Raw genomic sequence first — 26,536 nt, 5'->3', positions numbered from 1 at the left:
AAAATGAATATAGCCAGTATTATAAGCTATCATGTTGTTTATTTTATGCTGCCCTCATATTTTCAGTTTTCAATATACCACAGATTTTTGCACTGATAATGTCCAATTACATCATAGAGATTGTCAGGGGAAGCTAGACATCTGAGTAGGGGACATTTGTGGTTGACCCCTTCACTGGTATGGATGGCAATTTGGGATTGTAGAATAAATACATTAGCTCAGGGGTTCTCAAACTGGGGGTCGTGACTCCTCAGGGTGTTGTGAGGTTATTACATGAGGGGTCGCAAGCTGTCAGCCTCCACCCTAAACCCTGCTATGCCACCAGCATTTATAATGGTGTTAAATATATAAAAAATATTTTTCATTTATAAGGGGGGGGGGTGGTCATACTCAGAGGCTTGGTATGTGAAAGGGTCACCAGTACAAAAGTTTGAGAACCACTGCATTAGCTGGATGTTTTTGCTACAGCAATCTGTGAAATAGTTATCCATGTTGGGATTTAAAATGTCATCTTTAGGTTTTAGAGTTAACTCATTTCAGATGAACAGGCCAGTTCACCTCTTTCAGGTATTGATACAAGTTGTCCACAGACTCTGGAAGATGTCACTGCATCGATATAGGTCCTAGGGCTTGTCTATGCTAAGAAGCTATTACAAAATAAGCTAGGGTGTGAATTTAAAACATGATAGTTATTCCACACTAGTTCCCAATGTGTACACTCTTATTCCATGCTGAGTGACTTTTTGCAGATTCAGCTTATTACACTCCCAAAATGGTTTAAGCTAAACTATATAAAGGCAGTCACTGCAGAATAAGCGTCCACATGGGGAGATAGTACAGAATAGCTACTTCCCTGTGTAGATAAGCCTTTATTCTGTTCAGGTTTTCAGGGTTATGTTTGCAATAATGAGTGCTACAAAGATCTTTTTTTTTTTTTTTTAAAGTGCAAGCTCAGATTCTGGAGCACAATTATACATCAAGGGGTGAATTCCATAGCCACTGAATTATGGATTACACAGGGGCTCTAGCTATGATTTAGAGAGCCCAAAATGGTCTGCAACCCCAGTTGGAAAGATCTATGTTTCTTTATAAATGGCTTTGACATACTTGCTATTGTTCCTACCTCTCCAGGACAGATGGCTGAGTATTCTTAATTGAGGATATTGCTGGAACCTTTTCTTTGGCCATTCCCCTAGAGCAGTGGTTCTCAACCAAGGGTATGCATACCCCTGGGGATACACAGAGGTCTTCCAGGGGGTACATCAACTCATCTAAATATTTGCCTAGTTTATAATAAGCACGAGCAAAGTCAGTACAAACTAAAATTTGACACAATGACTTGTTTATACTGCTGTATACACTGAAATGTAAGTACAATATTTATATTCCAATTGATTTATTTTATGCTTATATGGTAAAAAATTAGAAAATAAGCAATTTTTCAGTAATAGTGTGCTGTGACACTTGTATTTTTATGTCTGATTTTGTAAGCAAATAGTTTTAAAGTGAGGTGAAACTTGCAGGTACGTAAGACAAATCAGACCGCTGAAGGGGTACAATAGTCTGGAAAGCTTGAGAGCTACTGCCCTAGAGCCTGCATTTGGCAGGTAAGAATTACCTGTCTAGGCTGGCTTTTGACTGAATTTTAAATGATGTTAAAGGTGACTTGTGAAGGGGGAAAAAGGGGGCTGTACCTTGTTTTGCCTTTTTATGATGTATAAAGAAGACCTAGAAGGAGTTTTTTCCTAATAGAAATAGAAATCCGGGTTCTGTCTGCACTGGGTGGATCTAGTATGGGGTCTCAAACTCAAATGACCACGAGGGCCACATGAGGACTAGTGCATTGGCCCGAGGGCCGCATCACTGACACCCCCTCTCGCTGCCCCCAGCCCCGCCCCCACTCCACCCCTTCCATGAGGCCCCGCCCCTGCCCCGTCTCTTCTCCACCTCCTCCCCTGAGCGTGCAGCTCCCTGCTTCTCCCCCCTGGAAAGTGCTAAGCGCCACCAACAGTAATGCACCTCACTCAAAGGACAAAACACGAACTTAGTTAGATTTACTTCTCTTAAAGCACCCCCACTGCACTGGGCTGCACCACCATTTCACCCCTGCTCTGCCTCTTTCAGGGATGGCAGGTTTGTAGAAATTTTGGTGGTGCCCAGAACCTGCCCTCCCCCAAACTCCACCCCCACCTGCCTAAGGCTCTGGGAGGGAGTTTGAATGGGGGAGGGGGTCTGGGGTGCAGGCTCTGGGATGGAGTTTGGGGATAGGAGGGGGTGCCAGGGTGAGGACTGTGGGGCTGGGGATGAGGGGTTTGGGGCATTGGAGAGGCTCAGGGCATTAGAGAGGCTCAGACCTAGGGCAGAAGGGAAGGGGAAGGGCAGTCTGCCCTGGCCATAGTGGAGAGGGGCACCAGGACCCTGCGGTAGCAGGTGATGCCGGAAGCCGGCAGAGCAGACTCGAGTCAGCATGAGCTGCAGGCTCCGGGGCGGTGAAGGGGCAGCAAATGAGCTCAGGGGAGACGCGTGGGGGTGGCAGGTGGGGCCAGGGGAGAGACCCAGCCTCAAACATTGGGGACCAGGGAGCTTAGCTGCCACAGTAAATAACTGGGGGGGCGGGGAGCGTGGGGAGCTTGGAGGGCCGCAGGGATGCGGCCTGCGGGCCGCGTGTTTGAGACCCCTGATCTAGTATGATTGGAGATCTGGTGAAATTATAAGTCCAGAGACTGAAAGCTGAGCAAATGAGAAGGGAAGGAATTTTTAATCATACTTTTAAAACATGTTTTTCAAGTGTAACACCTCTTTAACTATTTAACCTGTTCAACTAATATACATTTTGGAGAAAGGATGTCGTAGTTAAAGAAATACTCCCAACCCTTCAGGGTAAGTTAAGGGGTTTCAGTGTAAAATATACATCCTCTGAGGCATCCAATAAATGTTTTGCCAACACCAGAGAAGACCAGACTTGACATTTCTGATATTTCCAAAGCCAAAAAACAAAAACTCGCTCTTTATCCATCATAAAGAAGCAAAAAAAGATTCACAAGCCAAATTTTTAAAGATTCTCGGTGGGTCACTTTTCACATCCTCCATACCTGAGTCTATTTTGAAGGTCTTGTATTTCATTAATGGTTTTTAATGGTAACCAGATGCACTGAGCACTTCTAACACCCTGATCTCACAGATACTGACAAATGTTCATAGTCCTACTAAAGTGTTTTTCATGGCAGAAACAGGTTGGGTATGGAGGTGAAATGTCTGAAACAGAGAGAGCTGAGAGGCCATTTGGGGATGAATTCAGATCAGAGATACAGCAGTCTGATATTTCACTGCTCCCTGACTCCTGTTTGATAAAACAGTAGACAAAACCTTTGTCAACTCCTATGTCACCTGAAATTTCTTTACTGACAATGAGTGAAACCTCAGAACCTACTTGTGTGGTTTTACTGACCCTATTTTATAGATGGGGTGCAAATAGCGCTGTGTCATGAAAACAGCAGGGAATTTGCAGGAAAGTGCCACACTAAGGTTCATATCATAGAGCTATATTTTATTGAAGAACCGGGTGCAGAAAGGCAGGTGTCCCTGGGAGTGGGCCTATTTAAATCTTGATCCGAAGCTACACCAGTGTGATTGGATGTTGATCGCCATGTAAAGACAATGGTCATACGTTTTAATTAATCAATATTTAAAAACCCAGTGAAAAGAGTTTGCCCCAGCATACTGGGTTCCAGAAAAGCCATCGCTGTAATGTGATAGCTCAGCTGGGCTGGGAAACGTGGGAGATTGCCACGGTTTTGAGAAGGATCCGGACTGGGGTTGCCATAGGGGAGGGTGGGAGACGTGTGTGTTCAGGTGGAAGGCAAGTGCCCCTCACTAGACTGTGGAAGCTGCCTGTTTGAAAACAAAGAGGTGTCAGTAATAATGCAATGGTCACTTCGTTTGCATGGAGAAAATACAGGCTGACGGGGCTGCTAGCCACGGGCAAAGGGGAAGGTTCAAGGATCTTAAATCCCCTCCCCATCCTGCAAAATTTAAACACTCCGATTTCTAGAAACGCCCCTAATCCCCCATGCCTGATCGAGGCAGATTTAGTCCTTGTCAGTCACCCTGAGGCTGCGATTAAAACGGCTGGTTTCAAAATAATGTCTTAGGGCAATTAGTGTCCGAGCAGAAAAAGGGAGAGCTACAGGGGGCGGCCCTTCCCCGCAGCCCTTTCCTGCCACCTTCAGCTCCTGGTATCTTCTCTTTGCAGCCCCGTTCCGCCCCCCCGCCCGGGCATCTCACCCGCCCGGCTGCCCCAGCTTCAGGTCTCTACGGCCTCCAGGTGGCGCAGCTCCCTCGCTGCAGCGGCCTGGTCCCTGGGTCGCAGAGGCACGGGCGTCCCTGCCAGATGGGTGGGGAAGGGAAGCAGATAAGGCGGGTCTGTCTGGGGAGGCGGCCGCTGCAGAGGGGCGGGGTGCCGGACTGGGTAGCCCCTTCCTCCCCTCTCTCTCCCTGGTGCCGCTGGGACTAGGGCGGGGCAGAGCCAGGAGGATCGGACACGGGCCGAGGGAATTCGAGCTTCGCAGGTACCTGAGCGGGGCAAGGGAGGGACTGAGCTGTTTTAGGGAAGGGTGGGTACCTCTCTAACACTACAAACCTCCGAGATCCCCCACAGCCTTTAAGCCTAATACCAGGGATCCATAGGGGACACCCTGGGGCATCCTTCATCGTAGGAATCTGTAGGGGACCCCAATACTTAAAACCTTAGGGCACTAGAAAATGGGGTACCCTGTGTGGAAACCCTAATAGCTAGAGATCTCTCAGGGGTACCTGGAGACTGCTGGGGTGCCCTGGTACTGCATACTCCTGGGCGGACCCTAATCCTATAGATCCTAATATTAGGAAATTCTCAGAAACCCCAGTCCCCTGAGCCTTTTGGAGTCCCCTTATGGCACGTAAAGGGATCCTGGTATGGGGCGGGGGGTAGAGTTTGCTCTCGGTTATGTGGCTGAACGCCCATTGACTTCAGTGGCGCTAATCCGGATTTACACCGGCAGAATTTGGCCCTTGAGTTTTAGGGGAGTCTGACACCTGTACATAGCTGGGTCCTGCGGACGCAGTCCCCACAACCAAGTACAAAAAAATCACAGCTCTGTTTTGGATCAGTTTCTGCCTGTCTGACAAAAGTTTTTCAGAACTTTGAGAAATAAGATAAAAATTCAATTGAGGTGAAATTGATCCCTACAGGGGACACGGAGTTTAAGCCAGCAACGGAAGTGAGTTTTGCTGATCCTGCCCCAGTTTAAAAGAAACCACATAGTGGTTTAACATTTAAAATAAAACCACTTTTATTTGCGCTTTTGACAGGATGTTTACATGTGTATACACAAGCAAATACACATGTAAACATTGAGGGCCAGATGCTGCAACCTTTACATTAAGTAGCACTCCATGGACTACCGGTGTAAGTGCTACTGAATATGAGTCAGGGATCCATCGTGGGAGAGTTAGTTTATGGCACTGTTGCACGCCTGGAGGTGACCTGGGTATTTGGTGCAGCACTGTTGCAATCTAGTTAGGTACGTAGAAGTTCTTGATTAAGAGTGTAAATGAATCTGGTATTTTCCTAGGTACTATACAGGGCCCTTATTATTTCTTCGCTCCCACTATGTTGTAAGAAGTTCACTAGTGAAAGATTAGTGCTGCCCAACCAGTCTTGGGGCTGCCTGATTTAAGCTGTTACCTGTTTCCTATCTTCTGTTTTGTTTGGCCACATGGAAGGTCATAGCGTGAATGATATATTTCCTTGCTACTGTTAACTTACTGTTAAGGCTCTGAATCAGAGGTGATGCTAACTTACAGGAATATTTTTGGGTCCCTTCTCACCGCCCCCACTAAAAAATACTAAGTGCATTATTTCCACAAACCAAAAAAATATACTGACACAACACATACTAACACACTTGTGTTAACAAGTCCACCTTAAATAAGATGAATGGTACTTTGTGTGTAATACTAAATCGGGGAACCCTTGAGCTGCTGGGGGCCCTAAGCAAATACTTAGACTGCTTATGCCTAGCAAGCACTACCACTGCTTCAAATACATATTTTTATTGCCTTGTAGATCCTGGAGCAGTGTCTCCTAAAATGTAGCAAAGTGGGGCCTTAGCTTCATTGGGAATTTGCACCGATTCCAGCAATTGATGAACCAGCCATCCACCAATATAGCTTGGAGTTGGGTAAGCACTACCCATGCAAATCGTGGCTTTCCTTGTCTCCACCTGGGGTTTGCAGTGGTGTGCAGCTACACTGATGGCTGGAATCAGGACATATTCTCAGTGCAGACAAGGCTTGAGGTTTTTACCAAACCGTGGAAGATTTTCTATCACTTAATGTACGTGACCATAATGTGTTTGAGTCAGGAAGCATGTGTGCAGCTGCCTTCTTGCCCGTGCCTTCCCGAGCAGGGATCAGGATGGTTTCAGTTCTTTTTGTTGAGGATTAGTTGGAGGGTGGAAGAAGCTGGTGATCACATTCCATTGTCATCCTCCCCATTCTGGTGATTCCCATCTGGAGGAGAGGAGGGTGGCATGAGCAGTTTGGAGTGTGTGTGCGGGGGTCATGGCAAGTATCTCATGTCATTTCACTTCTTCTTAGGCGTGGCCCTCTTAGCCTTCACTGTTTTGGGTTTAAATTAAATTAAATTAGTGGAGATATCCTATCTCCTAGAGCTGGAAGGGACCTTGCAAGGTCATCAAGTCCAGCTCCCGGCCTTCACTAGCAGGACCAAGAACTGATTTTGCCCCAGATCCCTAAGTGGCCCCCTCAAGGATTGAACTCACAACCCTGGGTTTAGCAGGCCAATGCTCAAACCACTGAGCTATCCCTCCCCCCTTGTTTCTTGGGCTTGGAGTTTAGAGGCTGCCTCCACAAGAGTTTTCTGTCTCGAACCCTGGAATTCTTTTATATAATGTGATTTCAGCACTAATCAGACCTGCACAGACTAGGAAATATTATTTTGTCCCCAAGCTTATTTTTTCAATATCACAATGGGGTCTAGTGGGCCCAACCAAGGATCATAGAATCATAGACTGTCAGGGTTGGAAGGGACCTCAGGAGGTATCTAGTCCAATCCCCTGCTCAAAGCAGGACCAATCCCCAACTAAATCATCCCAGCCAGGGCTTTGTCAAGCCTGACCTTAAAAACCTCTAAGGAAGGAGATTCCACCACCTCCCTAGGTAACCCATTCCAGTGCTTCACCACCCTCCTAGTGAAAAAGTTTTTCCTAATATCCAGCCTAAACCTCCTCCACTGCAACTTGAGACCATTACTCCTTGTTCTGTCGTTTTTGGACAGAGTTGGATCTCATTGTGCTAATTGCTGAACAAACCTAGAATAACAGTCCCTGCCTCAAGGATTTTACAATCTAAATAATCTTCTAGACAGACAGTGGGGGAAAGGGATGCAGTGTAGAAGCTGAGCAGAAAGCAATCTTTTCATCTGAATGCATGTGGTTCATCTTCAGCTATCAGCCTGGGGGGGCCATGTATCTGTTTTGATGTAGAGGTAATGATAGCCGGTCAGTAATAATAATAATAATTAATAATAAATAATACGCCAACCTTGTCTAAGGGTACATTTACCCTGTGACAAAAGACCCGTGTCATCATGGCCACAGCTGGCCCAGGTCAGATGACTCGGGCTATAAAATCGCAGTGTAGATGTTCAGGCTCAGGCTGGAGCCTAGGCTCTGAAGACCCCCAAGAGTGAGGAGGGTCTTAGAGCCCGGGGTCCAGCCTGAGCCCAAATGTCTGTACTGCAATTTTTAGCCCCACAGCCTGAGCCCCATGAACCCCAGTCAGCTGACCTGGGCTTAGGGTTGCCAACCCTCCAGGATTGTCCTGGAGTCACCAGGAATTAAAGATTAATCTTTCATTAAAGATCATGTCATGTGAGGAAAACTCCAGGAATTCATCCAACCAAAGTTGGCAACTCTACTGGGCTATGAGACACGCTGTGTGGTTTCTTACCAGAGTGTAGCTGTACCCTGAGCTGTTCCAATGGTTTCATGTCTGAAATGTAAGAGTTAATCTGACATGCCCCGTTGCACTGGGTCTGGAATGGAGTTTGAACTTTGTGTTTAAACAAGGCTTTAGCAAGTAGAGTTAGGGTAGACAAAACATTTTAAAAAACGTTCTAGCCTAGAATAGGGTCTTCTTAATACACTTCCAAGGCCAGTGTGAATGCAATAAAAGGAGCCAAGAAGTCTGGTTTTTGTCTCCTCAGGGACAGTAGTTTATGAGTAGACTGCAACTGCATAACAGTTTGCGCCCACAGATGTGTTAGGGAATCTAAATGATGTGTTTAGACTATTTGTGTTTTGTAACTAGTGTTTTTATAAGGCCATATGGAAAATTAAGAACTGCAAAAAGCAGCTAAGACTTAGAACACTTTATCAACTCTAAAATGCAGCCCCCTCTGAGGTAGAACACACCAGCTGTTTAACCACTCACAGCATCACTATGCAAGCATTTAGGACAGGGAATGAAGGGGGATGCTGAATCCCATTTGTAGAGGGTTGGGGAGTGGAACGTAACTAATTGAGTTACAAGTTTGTCCAGGATGTTGGGGCTTGGGCCATCACAACCTGCTACTGGCTAAGCAGGTGAAGATTAGTGATCACTAGCTAAGAATTGTGCACCACCTACTATATTTAGATATTATCCAATCTTCCTCACCCCCTCCCACTCATTTATCTCCTCTTCCTGTTATGCCTTGCCATTTTTGCTTTCTAAGCTCTTAGGGACATGGACTGTCATTCATTGTATATTTCTACAGCACCTGGCCCAATGGGGGTCAGACTTGCTTGTGGCCTCTAGGCCCTGCTGTAATACAAATAATAGTGTTTAAACCCAAACAAAAGAAACCCTCCATGCTACTTTTCATTCTTCATTTATTGTAAATGTCAGGAGAACATTATCTCTGATAAGCAGATCTGCTAAGATTTAACAACAACAAAAAACGAACCCTACATGTTGATCCCCTATAATGCTGCTCTTAAAACCAAACTAAACTTTCCTTTCTTGTCTTTATGAAGGTTTGCTTACTTGGCAGCAATTGAGTGTACCGGTCTCCTTGTCATGGCAACCATTGTCCCGGAAAAACTTACCCGCCTTTTCATTAATGTGCAGCAGCTTTGGCAGGTCCCCAGGCTGCTGGAAATGGCGTTCCCCTCGCCTCCCTGCACTGTGGGCACCTCAGATGTGCCTAAGGTCTTCTGGAAACCCTACATTCACACCGGCTACAGACCCCTCAACCGGACCTGGAAGTATTACTTCTTGACGCTTTTCCAGCAGCACAACGAAGCTGTCAACGTCTGGACTCACCTCGTGGCTGCTCTGATCCTGCTTCTGAGGTTCCAGCGGCTTTCCCAGACGGTGGATTTTGTGAGCGATCCTCATGCCCATCCCCTGTTCATCATTGTCATTGCTTCTATCACCTACCTAACCTTCAGCTCCCTGGCTCACCTCCTCCAGGCCAAATCAGAGTTCTGGCATTATAGCTTTTTTTTCATGGACTATGTGGGAGTAGCCATTTACCAGTACAGCAGTGCCTTGGTGCATTATTACTATACCATTGAGCCAGACTGGCATGCAAGGATCATGGGGTTTTACATGCCAGGAGCTGTTTTGCTAGCGTGGTTATCCTGTGCAGGTTCCTGTTATGCTAAATATAGATACCACCAACTTCCTCGCCATCTGAGCAGGCTGTGTCAGGAAATGCCCTTGGGTCTGGCGTATGCTCTAGATATTAGCCCAGTAATTCACCGGCTCTATACAGCTCAGCCCTCCGAGCAGGCGGATCCAGCCCTTTTATACCACAAATGCCAGGTGTTGTTTTTCCTTATCGGTGCTTTTTTCTTCTCATACCCTTATCCAGAGAAATGGTTTCCTGGGAAATGTCACTTCTTTGGGCAGGGGCATCAAATCTTCCACGTGTTTCTGGTGCTGTGCACCCTGGCCCAGGTGCAGGCGGTGGCTCTGGACTATGAGTCAAGAAGGGAGATTTACACCAGTCTGCACGGTGACCAGACTCACAATTTCTCTGCCCTGTGCTTCTTCACCATAGCCTGCTGCCTCCTCACTGCCGCTTACATGACCAGCAAAGTGAAGTGCAAACTGAACTGCAAAGGAGAATGAAAGCTGTGGAGGGGAAGCTCCTGATCTCTCCGAACCTGGCTGTTTGAGGGGATGCCACCATAACAATCTGGCTGTGGACTGTATTTTAAAGAGTGATGGAATGCTTGGAAATGTGCTATTGTTAAGTGATCTGCAAAGGGAAAATGCTGGGAGTTTGTGCTCTTTGGGGTTTTTTATGATGTATAAAGAAGACCTGGAAAGGTGTATGTGTGTATAAGTGTTAAAACATTTTCTTTTTCTACTTATTTTCTGCCTTAGAAATTCAGGTCCTGTCTTTAGAAGGCCTCAATGAAGAGCTGGGAGCAACGCTCTCTTTGCTAAATATGCCTCCTGCTGCCCTGGCATCTATGGGCTGAGAAAGCTGACTTGCACAGCTGAGATCCTAAGTGAGTCTTCTAGCAAAACCAGGCGTGGCCAGCTCTGACATTCCTGATATTTCTCAGGCAGAAGTTAAGACAGAAAAAACAAGTCCAGCTTGTCTTTACATTTTGCAGAGAAGCAAACAAGGGGACAAGACAAACATTTTTTTTCTGTTCAGGTCACAGTAACTTTACATGGCACTTTACACACAGAGAAAGACATGTGGCCTGCCCTTATCATCTAAATAAGACAAGATACACTGAAGACAAGGCCCTGTCAGGAGAGAGGAGGAGGTTATCAGTAATGATGAAGAGGAGAAGGGAGGAAGGATAGCTGGAAGAAATGGGTTTCTAAGTGGGATCTGAAGGAGGAAAGAGGCCAGTTGGCCACTGAGAAGAGGGAAGCTTTGTCTATACTGGCCCTGTACCCCTAAAAATTCCTTCTGTTGCTACCACTGGTGCAGTTCCATTGCAGGTAACAATAATGTGAGTGCTACTGTAAACGAAATACCGGTGTTTTAACCACTGTGTCTTGCAGACCTGATCTGGGTGATAAAAACACCGGTGGCCAGTCTGTACTACAGCTGCCACCACTGTCACTACACCAGCGTTGGCAACAGTGGTAAAGAGAGAGACACTCCTGTAAACATAGCCAGAGTGTGTCCCAGGCACGGGGGCGCATGAATGCAGAGGTGAATCTGCGGGTGGGAAAAGGAGCAGAAGGAAGGGGACATGCGAGCAGTGAGAGATAGGTGGGGGGCAAGATTGGTGAGTACAAGGAGCCTAGATTCGATGTGGCCAGAGATGGGAAAGATTCAAGATTGGGGGGGGGCTGGGCTGAAGCAGCTGGAGTGTGGTGGAGGGCAGGAAGATGACTTTAGCAGCAGCTTTGGGGACAGACTAGTGAGGAGAAGATGATTGTGTTCAAGGGAAGGGGGATTTAGCTGGGGGTGTGGGCTGCAGCAGCTGGGATAATGAAAAAGGGCCGATGTTAGTGACGAAGCAGTGATTGAGATTTAGCAAGAATTTGGCTATGGAGGAGAAAGAAAGCCGAGGCAAAGATGATCCAAGATTCTGGCCTGGGAGGTGGGAAGGACAGTGGGGGAGGTGGGGTGAACAGAAAAGTTTAAAACGACTGATTTGAATCTAGACTTAATTTTGGTTCTAAAATTGGTTCCAGTTCCTGCCAGGACCTGATCTCATTCCACCCCCTCCTCCCGGTTTCTCTTTCCTCTGGTGCCCTCACTGATCTAGACTAAGGCCTTGTCCACAGTGACGAAATTGACCCAGTCCTGAAATGGCTTTCTCACTCTGTCCAGTCTGGAAGGGTTTCAGGAACCTGGCTACTTCGGCTGCTCCCGAAGATGGTTTTCAATAACCAGGGTAAACAATAAATGTTCTGCCCTGTCTAAGCTGGGCTACAGCAGCCTGCAAAGCAGGTTCACCTGAAACCGTTTTGAAGAGCGGTCATGGAAAAACGGTTTCAGAAAGCTGTCATTTCCAGGGGCCGGAGTCTGCTGCCATGTAAAGAATCCAGCTGCCTGATCCGGTTGGCGTAGTGAGGGCTGCAGGAGGAATCATAAACTACTCAGGGCCTAAGTCAAGTCCCGGCAAGTCAACAGTATTTTAAATAAATGCATTGGCCATACGCATAGTTCTTTAAAGCAACACAAATTTCATTGGAGAGCTCTAATGGCTAACGAGACAGCTTACCGGACCAACTGACTTTAAGATGCACAACTCACATATTTAAAGTTATTGGATCAGTGCATTTCTGTTCTGCCATTTTTACCTAAGCAAGGAGCCAGGAGCCGATCCTGGGAGGTGCTGAGTCCTTGCAGCCCCCAATGGACTTTTCTGGCTCAGATGCCAAACTCTTATGTAAAGTGCTTTGAAGATGAAAGACACTGTGTACATGTTAACAAATATTAGAGAATCGTATAATTAACAGGCGTCAGTGCCTCTCTCCTCTCCCTCTCCTTTCAAGTGGGAGAGGAGTGACTTCACCAGCTCTGTGTCCCCCACAACCCAGTTGAAGGGTTCCGCTATGTTCCTAAAATCCTGAAGTGAGGGAGTTTCACACCAGCATGAACAATATGGAGTTTGAACGAGCCAGTTGACTTCAGTTCTCCTTAAAGCTTGTCCTCTTGGTAGATGATGTTTTCTGAATGTAAATATTTTATTCCTCTATTGATACACAAAAAGCCTTAGGATGTAGTTTGAATTTTAGTTTATCTTTACTTTAGTGGGGGATCCAGGATTTCGCTGCCTCTAAGATTTTAGAATGGCAACAAACTAACATCCATGTGTCTCCCAAACATGGGGAAGGATCCGGATCTGAACTTCTCCAATGTTTGGATCTAGGATTTTGAGTCAACTTGTGACAGGAATCAAAGTCTCAAAGTCTGGATCCGCTTTGGTTTGGACCAATCTCTAGTTTGTTTAAACTATTAAAATATTTTTAATATGTCATATGAATAGACTAGATCAGTCAATGTGGATTATCAGCCCAAGCTGTGTTGATGTTCCCAGACTGGGGCTGCCTGGTTCGGGGTGAAGGGTAGGGCCTATCACCGATGGTCAGGAAAGATTTGTGCTTCACCAGAGATCACTCCTTGACATATTTAAAAGCTTTGCTTCCTTGAAAATTATTTCACTGATTTGCAAACACTTGGGCTACTTTTCACCTTGGAAAAACTCAGGGAAGGGAATGCCTAGAGGTAGACAATAGCTTGGTGGGCTTTGAAAGAAGCCCTGGGGGTCTGATCCTGCTGCCACACCTCTGGCCAAACCTCTATTGACAGGAGCAGGGCTGAGATGGATCGTTGTTTGGTTGCACATCTTGCTGGCAGCAGAGTTTGTGTTGCTGAACTCCTCCTTGTAGGAGTTAATTGGTCAGCCACAGAGGAGCTGTTAGAGCAACAAGAAGAACAAGATCTGACAAGTGTGAGCAATGTCTCCAATGCTCCTAGCTTCCACCGTAAGACCTGCTGCAGCACCACAGGCAGGCCGGTGCCTGCTCTGATGGGGACTATATCTTCTCACTTGCAGCAGTTTTGCTGTTTGCCCCAGATGGGGCAGCACATGGGATTGGTTGCATTGTGTTGAAGGGCCAAGCCGTCCCAGGAGGAGCAGGACTGAATGCAGCACAGCAAAGCTTGTGCAGTTTATCTTCAGCCCTGTTGCAACTGGAAATAGGCCCATGAAAATTAGGAGCCAGATTTTAAACAGCCCCCCTAGTTTGGGCATATTCGGGCTAGGTATAAAGGCGGGGGAATGTGTAAAATTCAAGCCCAGATTCGAGTGAAGGTTTCAAACATCCCCTAAATGTTGAGGGTATTCGGATCTGAGCTTTGGTGTGGGACGTTCCCAGGTCATGATGTTCATTTAAACACTTCCATGGATACTAAGCTTCTCCTTGTCCTTTGAGGCTATGATGCCTCTCCTGTCCTGACCCATCTGCAGCCTCTGTGTGTGATCAGGCTCTTCTGCTGCCAAAGAGCTCTGTGGAGTCAGCCCCCTTGCTCCGGCTGGTACTTCTCAAAGCAGATGTTACTGGTGCGTCATTGTTTATGCCGCAGGCCATTCCTTCCTGCGGCTCTTACATTCCATCCTTGGCCCAAGGAACTGCATGTTAACTTGGGGGTTTTTTACTCCCCAAAGGAGGCAAGAGTAAAAATAACAGTGACGAGTTACACTCCTGAGGATGATTTTGCCTTGCTAGCACCACTTGCCGCTGCTGTCTTAGGTGTCCATCCGTAAAGCCCTGTGTGGTACCTAATGGCCTGATCCAGTGCCATTCTGCATGCCCGCAACTCCCATTGACTGGGTCAAGTTCAGCCTGTCGCTGAGCTCAGCCATGGTGCTTCATTAACAGCCGCTAGGGCTGGACCCAGGATGGCGGGGAGTGGCTAAGCTCAAAGCATTTTCAGTGAAGAGTCCTTGACTTTGGAGCCCCCCCCCCAATCAGTTCATCTGCACCTGAGTTTACCCTCCCAGGTGTAGAGCCCTTAGCTCAGGTTTTGGGCTAACGGAGGTTGGTAACTAAGGGGTTATGCTTCACGATTGCTAGGGAGGCTGCCTGAGCAGCTGTGCCCTTTATTAGGGCCCTGTGGCCATTGTAAATATGGCATGCGTCGTGTTGCTGCAGAATGTGGTTGATGACTTGGGCTTTAGTGGGGTAAATGCCTCCACAGGCTTCGGGCAGGTGTTGCTTTATAACGATGCCTGTGTCCCTCTCCTCCCATGGGCATAGCTTGGTGGTGCCCACTGCCAGTGAGGTCAGACACTTTCGGCTACACTTCTCTAGTTACAAACTATAGAAATGATCCCTGAAAGTATAGTTACTAGTACTTCAAACTTTACCATTGGCTAATCAGCCTCCCTTTGCCTTGCGGCCAACTGCTTCACTGTCTTCAGGATGAACTCAGCCTCTGTGCCTGGTCCCAGTGCCTTATCACCATCCACTTCATTGTTTGCTGTATCTTGCCAGGAGTGACTTGCAGGTCTCACACCAGCTCTAGAGCACGGGTGGGGACTGGGTGGCCTATTAAGGGAGGGAAGGCAATAGAGGTTGCTGGCTGCAGGCCGAAGAGGGTGGGGAGAGGTCACCAGCTAGTACGATGGTGGGAGTAGTCTGGCAAACTGGTCTTGTTACCTGAACAAGTTGGGAAGCTCTGCCATGTTCTTAATCACTGCAACTACATGAACGGTCTTTTCTGTTGTCACAAGCTCAGCAGAATGACATTACAGCTTCCATAGCGTCTGCAGCAGTGACCATATTACAAACATGCAATATCCGGCATGCTTAGGAGGTGTGAAAACTGGCAAGCCATAACGTTTGGCAAAGGTATCAGTTCAAATGACCAAACTCTATTGTCAAATATCCTCTACTTTGCTGTGTCAGCTCCAGAGCAGCATAACTGATAAGGGAATCAGGACAGGCTGGAATCAAAGCCCCAGTAAAGGCACATAGCATTTATGTGGGTATCCCTCAGGCAGTGTCTGGGCGATCCTGTGTTATATGTGGTACGCACAAAATAAAAAGATTGTGCAATTCAGCTTTGTTTCTTTTGCAATTGTCTTGATCTATCATGTTTGTAGTGTGGTTGTAGCCATGTCGGTGGTCCCAGAATAAGAGAGACGCAAGGTGCGTGAGGTAGTATCTTTTGTTGGACCAAATTCTGTTGGTGAAAGAGATACGCTTTTAAGGTCTGCAGAGCTCTTGTTCACATATGGAAAAGATGCTGGGAGGCACTCTGATTACCTTTCCCAGACCTGAAGAGGAGCTCTGTGGAGCTCAAAAGCTTGTCTCTTTCACCATCAGAAGTTGGTCCAACAAGATATTGCCTCACCCACCTTGTCTCGCCCTCTTAATCTACCATGTTAGATTCCAATTTGCTGCATCATATAACAAACAGCATTTGTGTTCCATCCAGTGGCGGAAACAACAGCGGAGTGGGTTTACATTAGATCTAATCAGGTTAATACTGTGTGTTTGTTTAGAGGATCTGGTATCTTGCTGCAATAGGCTGAGTACAAAAACCCCAAGGCCATTAATCGTAAACATATGACAAAACTTCCCCTTTACACTTCACTTTATTTGCGTTTTTAGGTGCAATGTTTCTGACAAACTTTTAAAAAATCAAGTAGCTTTAAGAAAAAATTTCTGCCCTGATCCTCTTACTGGTGCTATGATGATGGACCCGCAGTAGAGGATAATTGGGTTAGACAGGAGCACAGATCCACCCTGATGGAACAGGCTTCAGGAATAGGGTGCTAGTTTGTAACTCCTAGTTTACAAATGTTCTCCCCTTACCCAATCTGCAAAGCAATTGAGAAATTCCTCCCTCCCATCTTTATGCAGCGATGGGCTTGGCTTTGTCTGTTGCCCGTTTATAACAATAAATAAGAGCCATTTGTCTCATAGCTAGCCCATCGTGTGGAAGAGAAATTCACCTTGAGGCAGAGAGCATGTGCATGACCATCTGCCTTGCTGAAAGCTTTAACAAGATGTGGGGGCTTCATCACCCTCTGCTGTGGGGTGAACTTAACCTTTGTTAAATGGAGTGAATAAAAGCAGATGCAAACCTAGTGTGTGGGTCTAGACCTCTGCCCCCCAGTGGCATGATGATGGCTGTGCCACACTCCAGCTGTGTGGGTGAAGCTAAACTCTAGTCAATCTTGCCATTATTTGTACAGCTCCTAGTACGATGGGGTCCCGGGCCAAGCTTGGGGGGTGGGGGGGTCCTGTGGGCTACCACAGTATTAATAGTAAATAATTACACACTGGGTGGGGGAAATCTCAGGAGGAGTGCATTTGTACAGCAAGTAGCACAAGGCAGGGCTGGGCCATGAGCACCCCCCACACAATGCATAGTAAATAATTCTATGATGATGGGGGAGCAGGATGGAACTCAGGCAGAATGGGTTTCTTTGTACAGCAGCCAGCACCGTGTGCGAGGGGGTCAGGCCATGCTTAGGAGGCCTGGGCACTACCATGCTAGAGCCTCAGTGCTCCCAGGCTACACCTTGCTCCGTCCTGCCTCCCCACCTACCTCCTCCCCCATAGCGGTCCTGGCTGAGCCCTCCAGAGGCTTATCGCAGCTGCTGCCTAAGTTAATGGAGATATCCCATCTCCTAGAACTGGAAGGGACCTTGAAAGGTCATCAAGTCCAGCCCCCTGCCTTCACTAGCAGGACCAAGTACTGATTTTGCCCCAGATCCCCAAGTGGCCCCCTCAAGGATTGAACTCACAATCCTGGGTTTAGCAGACCAATGCTCAAACCACTGAGCTATCCCTCCCCTTAAAGAGCTATCTGCCACCCCTTCTCCTTCAATTGCTCCCAGGGCGGGACCTGGTACCACTGGGTACAGCTGCCCAGAGAGCCGCCCCACGGCCCCACCCTGTAATTATTCACTGCTCGCAGTGTGGACGTGCACAGGACCCCTTTGTGCTCGGTGCTGTACATACGCATGCGGCCTGACAAACACCTCGCCCTCCCGCATGATTATTGACTACGCACAGCTCTGCCACTAGGGGGCGGCGGGGGGGGGAGTGCCTTGGACGCAGCCACGAGGGGGAGGGTCCCTGGGACGCCTCGCTCCGCAGCGCCCAATTAGGGACCGGGGCGCCGGGCGCGCGCGGAGAGCCGAGTCTAACTCCGCCCCCAGCTGCGGCCGCGCGGGGCGGGGGCGGGGTGTATCGGCAGCCGGCCGCTGTGATTGGCCCGTCTCCCGGCCAGCCCCCGCCCCCCGTGCCGGCTGTGGGGAGGAGGCGGGAAGCGGGAGCTGCTCGGTGGGAGAGTTCGTTGGCCGCTGGTGCCCGGCGCGCGCTGGCTGCTCGCGGGCCCTTGGGGCGGGGGCGGCCTGTCGCGGCCGGGTGAGAGGAGCAGTCGGGGCCCCTGTGAGGGGTGTTCGCGGGGGAGCTCGCTGCCGTTCGGAGCCCCGGGGAGGCGGGTTGGGAGGCTGGGGGTCAGGAGCAGGGGGGCTCGGGAAGGGCTGGGGGCGGGGGGGTAGGGGAGATGGGGGTGAGGAACGATGGGGGGCAGGGGGTGAGGAGCAGGGGGGTTCAGGAAGGGCTGGGGGTGAGGAGCGGATGGGGAGGGCTGGAGGCTCAGAGCAGGGGGGTTCAGGAAGGGCTGGGGGTGAGGAGTGGATGGGAGAGGGCTGGAGGCTCAGAGCAGGGGGGTTCAGGAAGGGCTGGGGGTGAGGAATGGATGGGAGAGGGCTGGAGGCTCAGAGCAGGGGGGTTCAGGAAGGGCTGGGGGTGAGGAGCAGATGGGGGGCTGGGGTAGGGAAGATGGGGGTGAGGTGAGTTGGGAGGCTGGGGGTGCGGAGTGGCTGGGGGTTCAGGAAGGGCTGGGGGTGAGGAGTGGATGGGAGAGGGCTGGAGGCTCAGAGCAGGGGGGTTCAGGAAGGGCTGGGGGTGAGGAGTGGATGGGAGAGGGCTGGAGGCTCAGAGCAGGGGGGTTCAGGAAGGGCTGGGGGTGAGGAGCGGATGGGGAGGGCTGGAGGCTCAGAGCAGGGGGGTTCAGGAAGGGCTGGGGGTGAGGAGTGGATGGGAGAGGGCTGGAGGCTCAGAGCAGGGGGGTTCAGGAAGGGCTGGGGGTGAGGAGTGGATGGGGGGCTGGGGTAGGGAAGATGGGGGTGAGGTGAGTTGGGAGGCTGGGGGTGAGGAGTGGATGGGGGAGGGCTGGGAGCAAGCAGCAGTGGGCTCGGGGCAGACCACGCAAGGGGCTTATCCAGCCTGTTCTTGAACATCTGCAGCGATGGGGAGTCCCCCGCCTCCCTTAGCATCTGTCCGGGGAGTTCAAGAGCTTTCCTACCAGCTCGCCCAGATCTCCCTTGCTGCCCGGCAAGCCGATTACTCCTTGTCCTGCCTTCACAGGGTGCTGAGAGCAATCTGTCTCTTTATAATGGCCCCTCACATATGTGATGGCTCCTATCCCGTACCCCCTCAGTCTCAAGACTAAATGTGCCCAGGTTTTTTTAATTTTTTCTCATAGGTCAGGTTTCTAAACCTTTTATCATGTTTGTTGTGTTCCTCTGGACTTACTTTAGTTTCTCCCCATCTTTCCTATGGTGCAGTTCCCAGAATTGGGTCCAGTACTCCAGCGCTGAATAGAGTGGGCAGTTACCGCCCATGTCTTCCACGTAACCTCCAGCTCCCTTTCAGCAGTACTACCACCCTGGTCAGTTATTTCCCTTTTTGTAATTTCACATTTGATTTTTCCTTTCTACGTAAAATACATTGCACTTATCTGTATTGAATTTCATCTTGTTGAATTCAATCACTTCTCCAATTTGTCAAGGTCCTTTTGAATTCTAATCCTGTCCTCCAAAGTGCTTGCAACATCTCACAACTTGATGATACCTGCAGAATTTATAAGCATGCTTTCCACTTCATTTTCCAAGTTGTTAATGAAAACCTTGAATATTACTAGACCCAGGACTGACCCCTGAGGGATCTCATGAGATACGTCCTCCCAGTTTGACAGTGAAACATTGAAAACCATGCTGCATGTGGTCTTTCAACCAGTTGTGCACCCACCTTACAGTAATTACATATAGACTGCATTTCCCTAGTTTGCTTATCAAAATGTCATGTGAGATTGTGTCAAAAACCTTATTAAAATCCAGATATTTCTCCTCTACAGCTTCCCCCCATACACTAGGCTGTAAACCTGTCAAAGAAGGAAACTAGGTTGGTTTGGCATGTTTTCCTGACCAAGCCATGCTGGCTAGTCCTTATAACTGTTATCCTCTAGGTACTTACAAATTGATTGTTTAATAATTTGTTCTAGCATCTTTCCAAGTATCGAAGTTAGGCTGACTTGGGTCTTTTTTGTTCCCCTTCTTCAGTCTTCTGGGACCTTAACTATCATCCATGAGTTCTCAAAGATAATTGTTAAAGGTTCAGAGATTGCTTCATCTAGTTTCTTAAGAACCATAGCATGAATTTCAGTAGGCCCTGTCGATTTGAATACATATAACTTTTATATAAATATTCTTTAACCTGTTCTTTCCCTATTTTGGCTTATGTTCCTTCCCCCTTGTTGTTAATATTAATTGTGTTGAGTATCTGCTCACCCTTAACCTTTCCAGTGAAGACCAAAGCAAAATAGGCATTAAACACCTCAGCCTTCTTGATGTCATCAGTTATTTGCTCTCCTTTCCCACTAAGTTGAGGACCTACACTTTCCTTCATCTTTCTCTTGCTCCTAATATGTTTAAAGAATCTCTTCTTATTGGGTTTTATGTCTCCTGGCACATGTAACTCCTTTTGTGCCTTACCCTTTCTGATTTTGTCCCTACATGCTTGTGCTACTTTTTGTACTCCATCGTGGCAATTTGTCCATGTTTCCACTTTTTGTAGGATTCCTTTTTCATTTTCAGGTCATTAAAGAGCTGCTGATGGAGCCTTATTGGCCTTCCTATGCCCCTTTCTCTCTCGCTGCCCTGGGCCATAGGCCCTTGTCTCATCTCCTCCCTGCAGATCAGCTATTGACCATTCACTGTGGCCCTGTTAAAACACAACAGTGCATGCAGGACCAGTATAGACATGCAGCTCCTGTGCTACTTCACAGGGTATGTCTGGATTGCAGTCATGGAGTGTGACTGCAGCTTGAACAGACATACCTGAGCTAGGTAGTTTGGGTCCTGGAACAGTGAAGCAAAAGCAGTATAAACTTCAGTGTGGACTAGTCCCACCACCCTCAAGTAACTATCCAGGTTTCTGGGCAGGTTTGTACAGCTAGTGCTGCCATGGTTTTGCTGCTCTGGGACCTGAGCTAGCTAGATGAAACATCCCAGTTATTGCAATATATACATACCCACCATGTGGCCATTCTCACTCAAGCTAGGCTAACTCCAGTGTAGATAACTCCTATTAATTTTGCAGTGAAGCCATAGCCTCAAGTGTTTCCAGCAATTATAAATCCAAATGTGCTAAGAACTGTGTGAAAGAGAAGCTGCAAGCATTTTTTTACAAGCAGCCAGTTACAAAGCACATCATCATTATAATTATTATTTGGCACTTACACAGTAGATCTCAAAGGGCTTTCCAAGCAGTTACCAACTTATCCTTTGGTAAATGAGATGCAAAGGATGAAATAACTTGCCCAAGGTCTCACAGTGAGTCAGTTTCATATCCCTGTTGCCCACTCTTCCACTACTGCACTGGAAATTGTTCCTGTTCTCGCACAGAACATATACAAGAACACTGCTGGTGATGCTCTAGCCTGCCTTCTTATTTCAGGCTGCAGCAGGTCCCTCATTATTTGTATACAGAAAAAGGATCAGCCATGAAATGTGTACGAAAAAGAAGCACTGCTGAGCAGTTGGAGACTTGTGGCATCTGGCTAGACACTGCAAAGTTAAAGAAGCGCAAAATACAGGTAATAAATCTATACTATTTGTGATGTCATAGCTTTGTACAGCTCTTTACAAACCTAGTACACAATGTTCTCTACCCTCAGGAGATTAAAATCTAAGTTAGAGGGCTCACATGAGGAGATATAGCATGGGAACAAGAGAGATTGGCAGAGGAAGAAGCCTAGAGCATTTTATCTCTCCCTTTTTTTTTTTTTTAAATGAGCCATCACTGAATTGTCTCAGATGTGCAAGTGGGGAGTATCTTAACAGAGACTAGCAGTGCAAAGAAGCAAGGAAGGATTTAAAGGTGAAGAGGTAGGAAATATGGCTTCTTGGGGAAGAGGGTTGTTCAAGCAGTGTGGTACAACTGTAGATGAAAGGAGATAAAGGGAATAACAAGGAGAGGGGAGTTATGTCACTGTTGACAAGTTAAATTCACTCTAGCACTTCTCTCCCCACCCAGACTCTCGTATCGAAGCCAACTTCAAACATGCCAAATCCACTTCTTGAGAGGAACTATAATAGTCACATTTCAGTTAATTTTACTCAGACAAGACTTTCTCAGCCATACACCAGGCAAACTACCATCTCTTCGTTCTTCAGCATTCAACCAACAGGTACTGTAGAACAATTTTTGCAAATACACACACACACACCCCCCTTTTTAATATGGCGAAGTTACAGTGAAACGTTATCGTATCATGCTACATCATATGTTACTTATTCAGGATCAGGTTAATATTCACAGAACCTGGCTAAAAATTATGGCTTGTTGGCTGGGGAGTCTTCCTCCTCAGAGTACACTAGAAAGATTGACCAAATCTCTGTGCGTACATACATACATACATACATTATTTTCCTGACAGCACAGAAAATCCACCTAGTCTCATTTCAAGGCATTTATCGTGGGCAGAGACAGAGAATGCCTTTAGGACTTTAGTTTGGAGTCTGGACACTTTCCAGCATTGCTTCTGTCAGGTAGCCTAAATTAGATCAGAGGCTAAAAAGCATGGGATGGGCAAATCTGACCCAAAATGAACAAAGACCATTCAGATCCGTTCCCACGTTTGTCAGATTGTATTCCCTACAAATGTTAAAGGCTGGGATTAACCTAAAAGAATTAGGTGTCCAATTCATCCTGTGTGGTTTTTATAAATTTGGAACTGATGCTACAATTCACTGTTTGTGCAAAACTCCCATTGATTTAAACAGGAGCATCATGCTGTGTAAGGGCTACAGGATCGGGACCTTTGTTGGGAAGGGTAGCATGTTAACTCTGAAGTCTTGAAGCTGAGAGGAGATGATAGGGGAAGGAGTGTACTCATACTGTGGACACATCTCTAATTGGTTTAGTCAACTGGGTCCATCTAGTGTCATTGAATTTTATCTAACGGGATTTCAGCTCAGAAATGCTGACTGCGAGCTAAGCCATGGCTCAGTTTATGATGAAAAGTGCTTTTTACCTCTGTGTGCTCTGGCTGTTGGAGTGAGCGCAACAATGGCCTTGGGGGAGCTCAGCCTACTAATCTTGAATGATATTTTTTTAAACACTTGCACACACTACTATGAGTCTGATTTTATTTGTCTCTAGTGGGCAGGGCTTGTAGTAGTGCCATTCAACCTCTGCTTATGCTTTGTGCTGTTTCCTGCTCCCTGTGGATTTTCTGTATGAAGGCTACTATCCTTTCATTCACTATAGATTCCTATTGCAAGATTTAGAGACTTCCCTGCAGTAATTTCTACAGAGTTTTCTATTGCTGTGTAAATATTAACTCTTTATTCTGAAATGGAGAAAAAGCTAGAATCTTGGGGTAGGATGTAGAAATTACACTATTTCAAATGGTTTCAAAAGCAGAAGACGGATTCTGTTGTTTCTTTGCTCCCTTCAAGGAGATGACGAGGTGTCTGGAAAATTTTACAGTTCAGTTTTCTAATTCCTTGTGCATCACTAATTTATAAAGAAGTGAAGCATCTTCCAGTAGTTAATCACTAAACAGCAATCAGACCACTTTGTATCGGAGGAAGATTTATTAGAATCTTAATTTCTATTGAACTGTTCATTGGTAAAGCACTTCACAAATATACAGTGTCATCAAAATCACTGCAGCCCCCTTAGGGGTGGAAAACAGGCATTACATAACTGTTAAAAGGCACATCCTATTGAAAGTGTAAGGGGAACTTAAGTTGGTGGAATGGCTTTACTGAAGTTGGAATTTGACTCTTTGGGGGAGGCCTGAAGAAGAGATGGAGCATCAAGGGGAGCTTGGAACTGCTCAGATATCACTTCACTTCTCCCTCATGGGAGGCAGAACTTGCTTGACTATCATCTTCTTGCTTTACATATTGCGCCAGCCATCTCACTAATTTCTACAAGGAGGTAGAACTATTAGGATGTTGTGAAACAGGAGAGAGTCTGGTTGTGTCCAAATTAATTAAAGGAGGGGTGGAGGACAGTGTAGAGTTGTCTAAATCAAGCCTGGGAGAGGCATAATTGTGTGGTTGCTAATCTTGAGTTTGAAGAGTTTGCATATCAGCTGTGTTGTCTTATTCAAGTACATTGTTTTTTCCAGGTGAAAAGGATGATGAAGAAAACTTAAAGACACATCCTCTTATGTCAAATAAAGGAAAAGGCTCTGATTTCTTGGCTGCCTCCTCTATGAAGAGTTCTGGGGCTGCTAAGTTAGAGGAAGCCCAGGCCCCAACCTTGAGCCCTCAGGAGGACAACATTCAAGAATGTAGCCAGCTGCTTGTACAAAACACACAAGGCTTGAACATTCCCCTGTTGAACTATACCTTTCCACAAGCACAGTCTAACAGCAGGAGTGAGTGCACAGCCATTGCAAGGACCTCTGCTGGTGAGACAGAAGACTTTCTCTCCATAAACTTCACCCAGGATTCAGAGGGAAATAGGGTTCTAGCTCACAGGAATTCAGATGACTCATTCACTGGAAGAATATCTGTAGCAAATGGGATAATTTCAAGGAAGAGAGAGAGTTACTTTATAGGCGAGAAAGAGGGCCATTTGTGCTCTGAGAGGGGGAGAACTAGAGTGGGTCTCAAACCTACACACTTGAAGCAAGGTAGGAGGAGATGCAAAAACCTGCCCCCTGGTGGAATTTCTTTTATGGATTTGTCAGAGGTTGAGAATGTGTGTCCTGCACCCAAGGGTAATGAAGGCCAGCAGACCAATTATCCTCTATCCCAGAGGCGAACAACTAAAGCAGAGCTTTTGAGAGACAGTAGTCAAAATTTTGCTGCCTTTTGGACAAGAAACTGTCACAATATGGCTGATTCAGAAGAAGAGCAGGGGCCCAGTGAGAGTAGTCCTACCACACAGTTGTTTACCCAGGATTCAGAGGGATACAGAGTCATTTCTCACCAGTGCTTCTATAAGAGTGTCAGATCACCATTGCAGAAAAAGTATCTACAGGACAAAACCAACTTTGTCCATAGGACGCCTAGCCCACCCTCTGTGGACTGCTTTAAGGTTTATTCTTCAGGGGCACGGGACAAGACTCCGTTAGCTACTACAGCCATGAATTTATGTGAGCCTGAGTCATGTTATGATTTGTTATTCACAGAGGATTCAGAAGGAAACAGAATTATCAAACACTGATTCAGTAGTAATTTTTTTCTGAGTAAACAGGGTGCTGAAAAATTGACTTTTTTTATGTACATGAAAATTCCTCTGAAGCCTACACAGTGCATCACTTTTTTTAAGAAAGATACAAGGACTATGTAAATGTACACATTGCATATACGGCCTTTGGCTATGAGTGGTATAGACCCAAACACACAGGCTACTTACTCTGCATGGATTGTCTTTGACTAAAAAGAGATGTGTGCAAATAAAGTGATCATTTTATCGTAAAATGTGTTATAATCAAGTTTCCACATCTGTTCCTTCCGATGCCCTGTTCAGATGAACACAGGCACCATGTTGTCACACATTGCAACTGAGTGAATAATCTCTTTGGGAGGGAGTCACCAAAAATTGCATGTTTGGCAAGGCTCTGCTTAGTGATGGGTCTATATTAAAGGAAGCATGAAGGGTACCTTCAATCCTACATGTTGAGGAATAAGGGTCCATTATTATTCAAGACTTAAAGGGAAAAGATACCTTGCCCTTGATTTAGAACATTCCCACTCATCTTGTAAGATTTGAATATTGCAAGATGGCTCAACAGCTTGGAAGTTGAAGTTAAAGATTTCCCAACATCAGCTCCCCAGAGTCCACAAACTTGAGGACCCATGCTGTGTAGTCTAGTGTTTCACAACACATCTACAGGTGGATTATCTGCCCCCCAAAATTTAGGTTCAGCTGCCCATTCAAGTGGTGTGAATTCAGTGGTACAAGATGTCTCTGAAGTCAAGAACTTGAGTCAAAAATGGACTGGACATGTATATAGCTAAGAACAGCCCTGGGATTATTTAAAAACAAAAGTTTGTAAAGGACACAGACCCTCTTGCTTCAGCATATAGGGTAATCCCTAATTGACAGGTGTTATGAGGACTGGAACTAAGTTGCTTGCAACTTCCTTTGAAGCATGTGGTACTGGTTATTTGACTAGATGGACCCCTGTTCTGCTGTATGGTAATTCTTATGTTACTATAACAACAGAATAATAATTTGACTTAAAGGGAGCATGTGTGCTATATAGAAAGCTATAATGCTTCTTAAGGGGCACAGCTGTCACCTATACATCTCTTACTGCATCAGTCCCTTCATTAAATTAATAGGATTAAGCTACTTGGCTCAATAGCCAAATCAAAAATCATCATCAGAAAGTGTAGTTGTACCATCCCTACCAAAGGTAGCTGGTGTGGAGAAGGAAGAGATGTACACAACCGGCATTTCAGACTGAAAGCCAAAGGGTGTAGCTGTGTGCAGGGTGGGATTCTAGACCGTCAGTGCTAGTTGTGATTGCCACCACAGTGCTTAAATAAAGTAAGAGAGTACAGTGGCAGGTTTATTTATTTCAAAATAGTGGTAGTCTCAAGGTTTCTAGTGCCAGATCTGGCTTCATAATCTGCAGGGCCCCACAACTGCCACAGTAAGGACTTTTCTTGCTGGCCCTACCAGCAGGGGGTTCTAACAGAGCAAGCTTCCTCCCCCCTCT

The 26,536-nt window shown here is 46.7% G+C and overlaps 2 protein-coding genes across 8 annotated transcripts; both read left to right on the top strand.

Moving 5' to 3' along the window:
• Positions 1-4,455: 4,455 nt before the first annotated feature.
• PAQR7 (progestin and adipoQ receptor family member 7) lies at positions 4,456-12,242 on the top strand. Of its 2 annotated transcripts, XM_034754183.1 has the most exons (3): positions 4,468-4,568; positions 6,107-6,221; positions 9,081-12,242. In XM_034754183.1, the coding sequence occupies exon 3, from the start codon at positions 9,124-9,126 to the stop codon at positions 10,180-10,182; it is 1,059 nt and encodes a 352-aa protein (XP_034610074.1). In that variant the 5' UTR covers positions 4,468-4,568; positions 6,107-6,221; positions 9,081-9,123; the 3' UTR covers positions 10,183-12,242. The 2 variants fall into 2 exon arrangements, with proteins under 2 accessions (XP_034610073.1, XP_034610074.1); XM_034754182.1 differs by lacking the exon at positions 6,107-6,221 and having other exon boundaries at positions 4,456-4,568.
• Positions 12,243-17,799: 5,557 nt separating this feature from the next.
• On the top strand, positions 17,800-25,289 carry AUNIP (aurora kinase A and ninein interacting protein). 6 transcript variants are annotated; one of them, XM_034753770.1, is made up of 5 exons: positions 17,800-17,922; positions 19,131-19,234; positions 21,301-21,439; positions 21,880-22,033; positions 23,987-25,289. In XM_034753770.1, the coding sequence occupies exons 3-5, from the start codon at positions 21,347-21,349 to the stop codon at positions 25,030-25,032; spliced, it is 1,293 nt and encodes a 430-aa protein (XP_034609661.1). In that variant the 5' UTR covers positions 17,800-17,922; positions 19,131-19,234; positions 21,301-21,346; the 3' UTR covers positions 25,033-25,289. The 6 variants fall into 6 exon arrangements, with proteins under 6 accessions (XP_034609661.1, XP_034609660.1, XP_034609665.1 ...); XM_034753769.1 differs by having other exon boundaries at positions 21,249-21,439; XM_034753774.1 differs by having other exon boundaries at positions 17,806-17,922; positions 21,311-21,439.
• Positions 25,290-26,536: the final 1,247 nt, after the last annotated feature.

Source organism: Trachemys scripta, chromosome 20 (genome assembly GCF_013100865.1).
Source record: "Trachemys scripta elegans isolate TJP31775 chromosome 20, CAS_Tse_1.0, whole genome shotgun sequence".
NCBI classification, from domain to species: domain Eukaryota; kingdom Metazoa; phylum Chordata; order Testudines; family Emydidae; genus Trachemys; species Trachemys scripta.
This window is presented reverse-complemented; position numbering and strand designations above follow the sequence as displayed.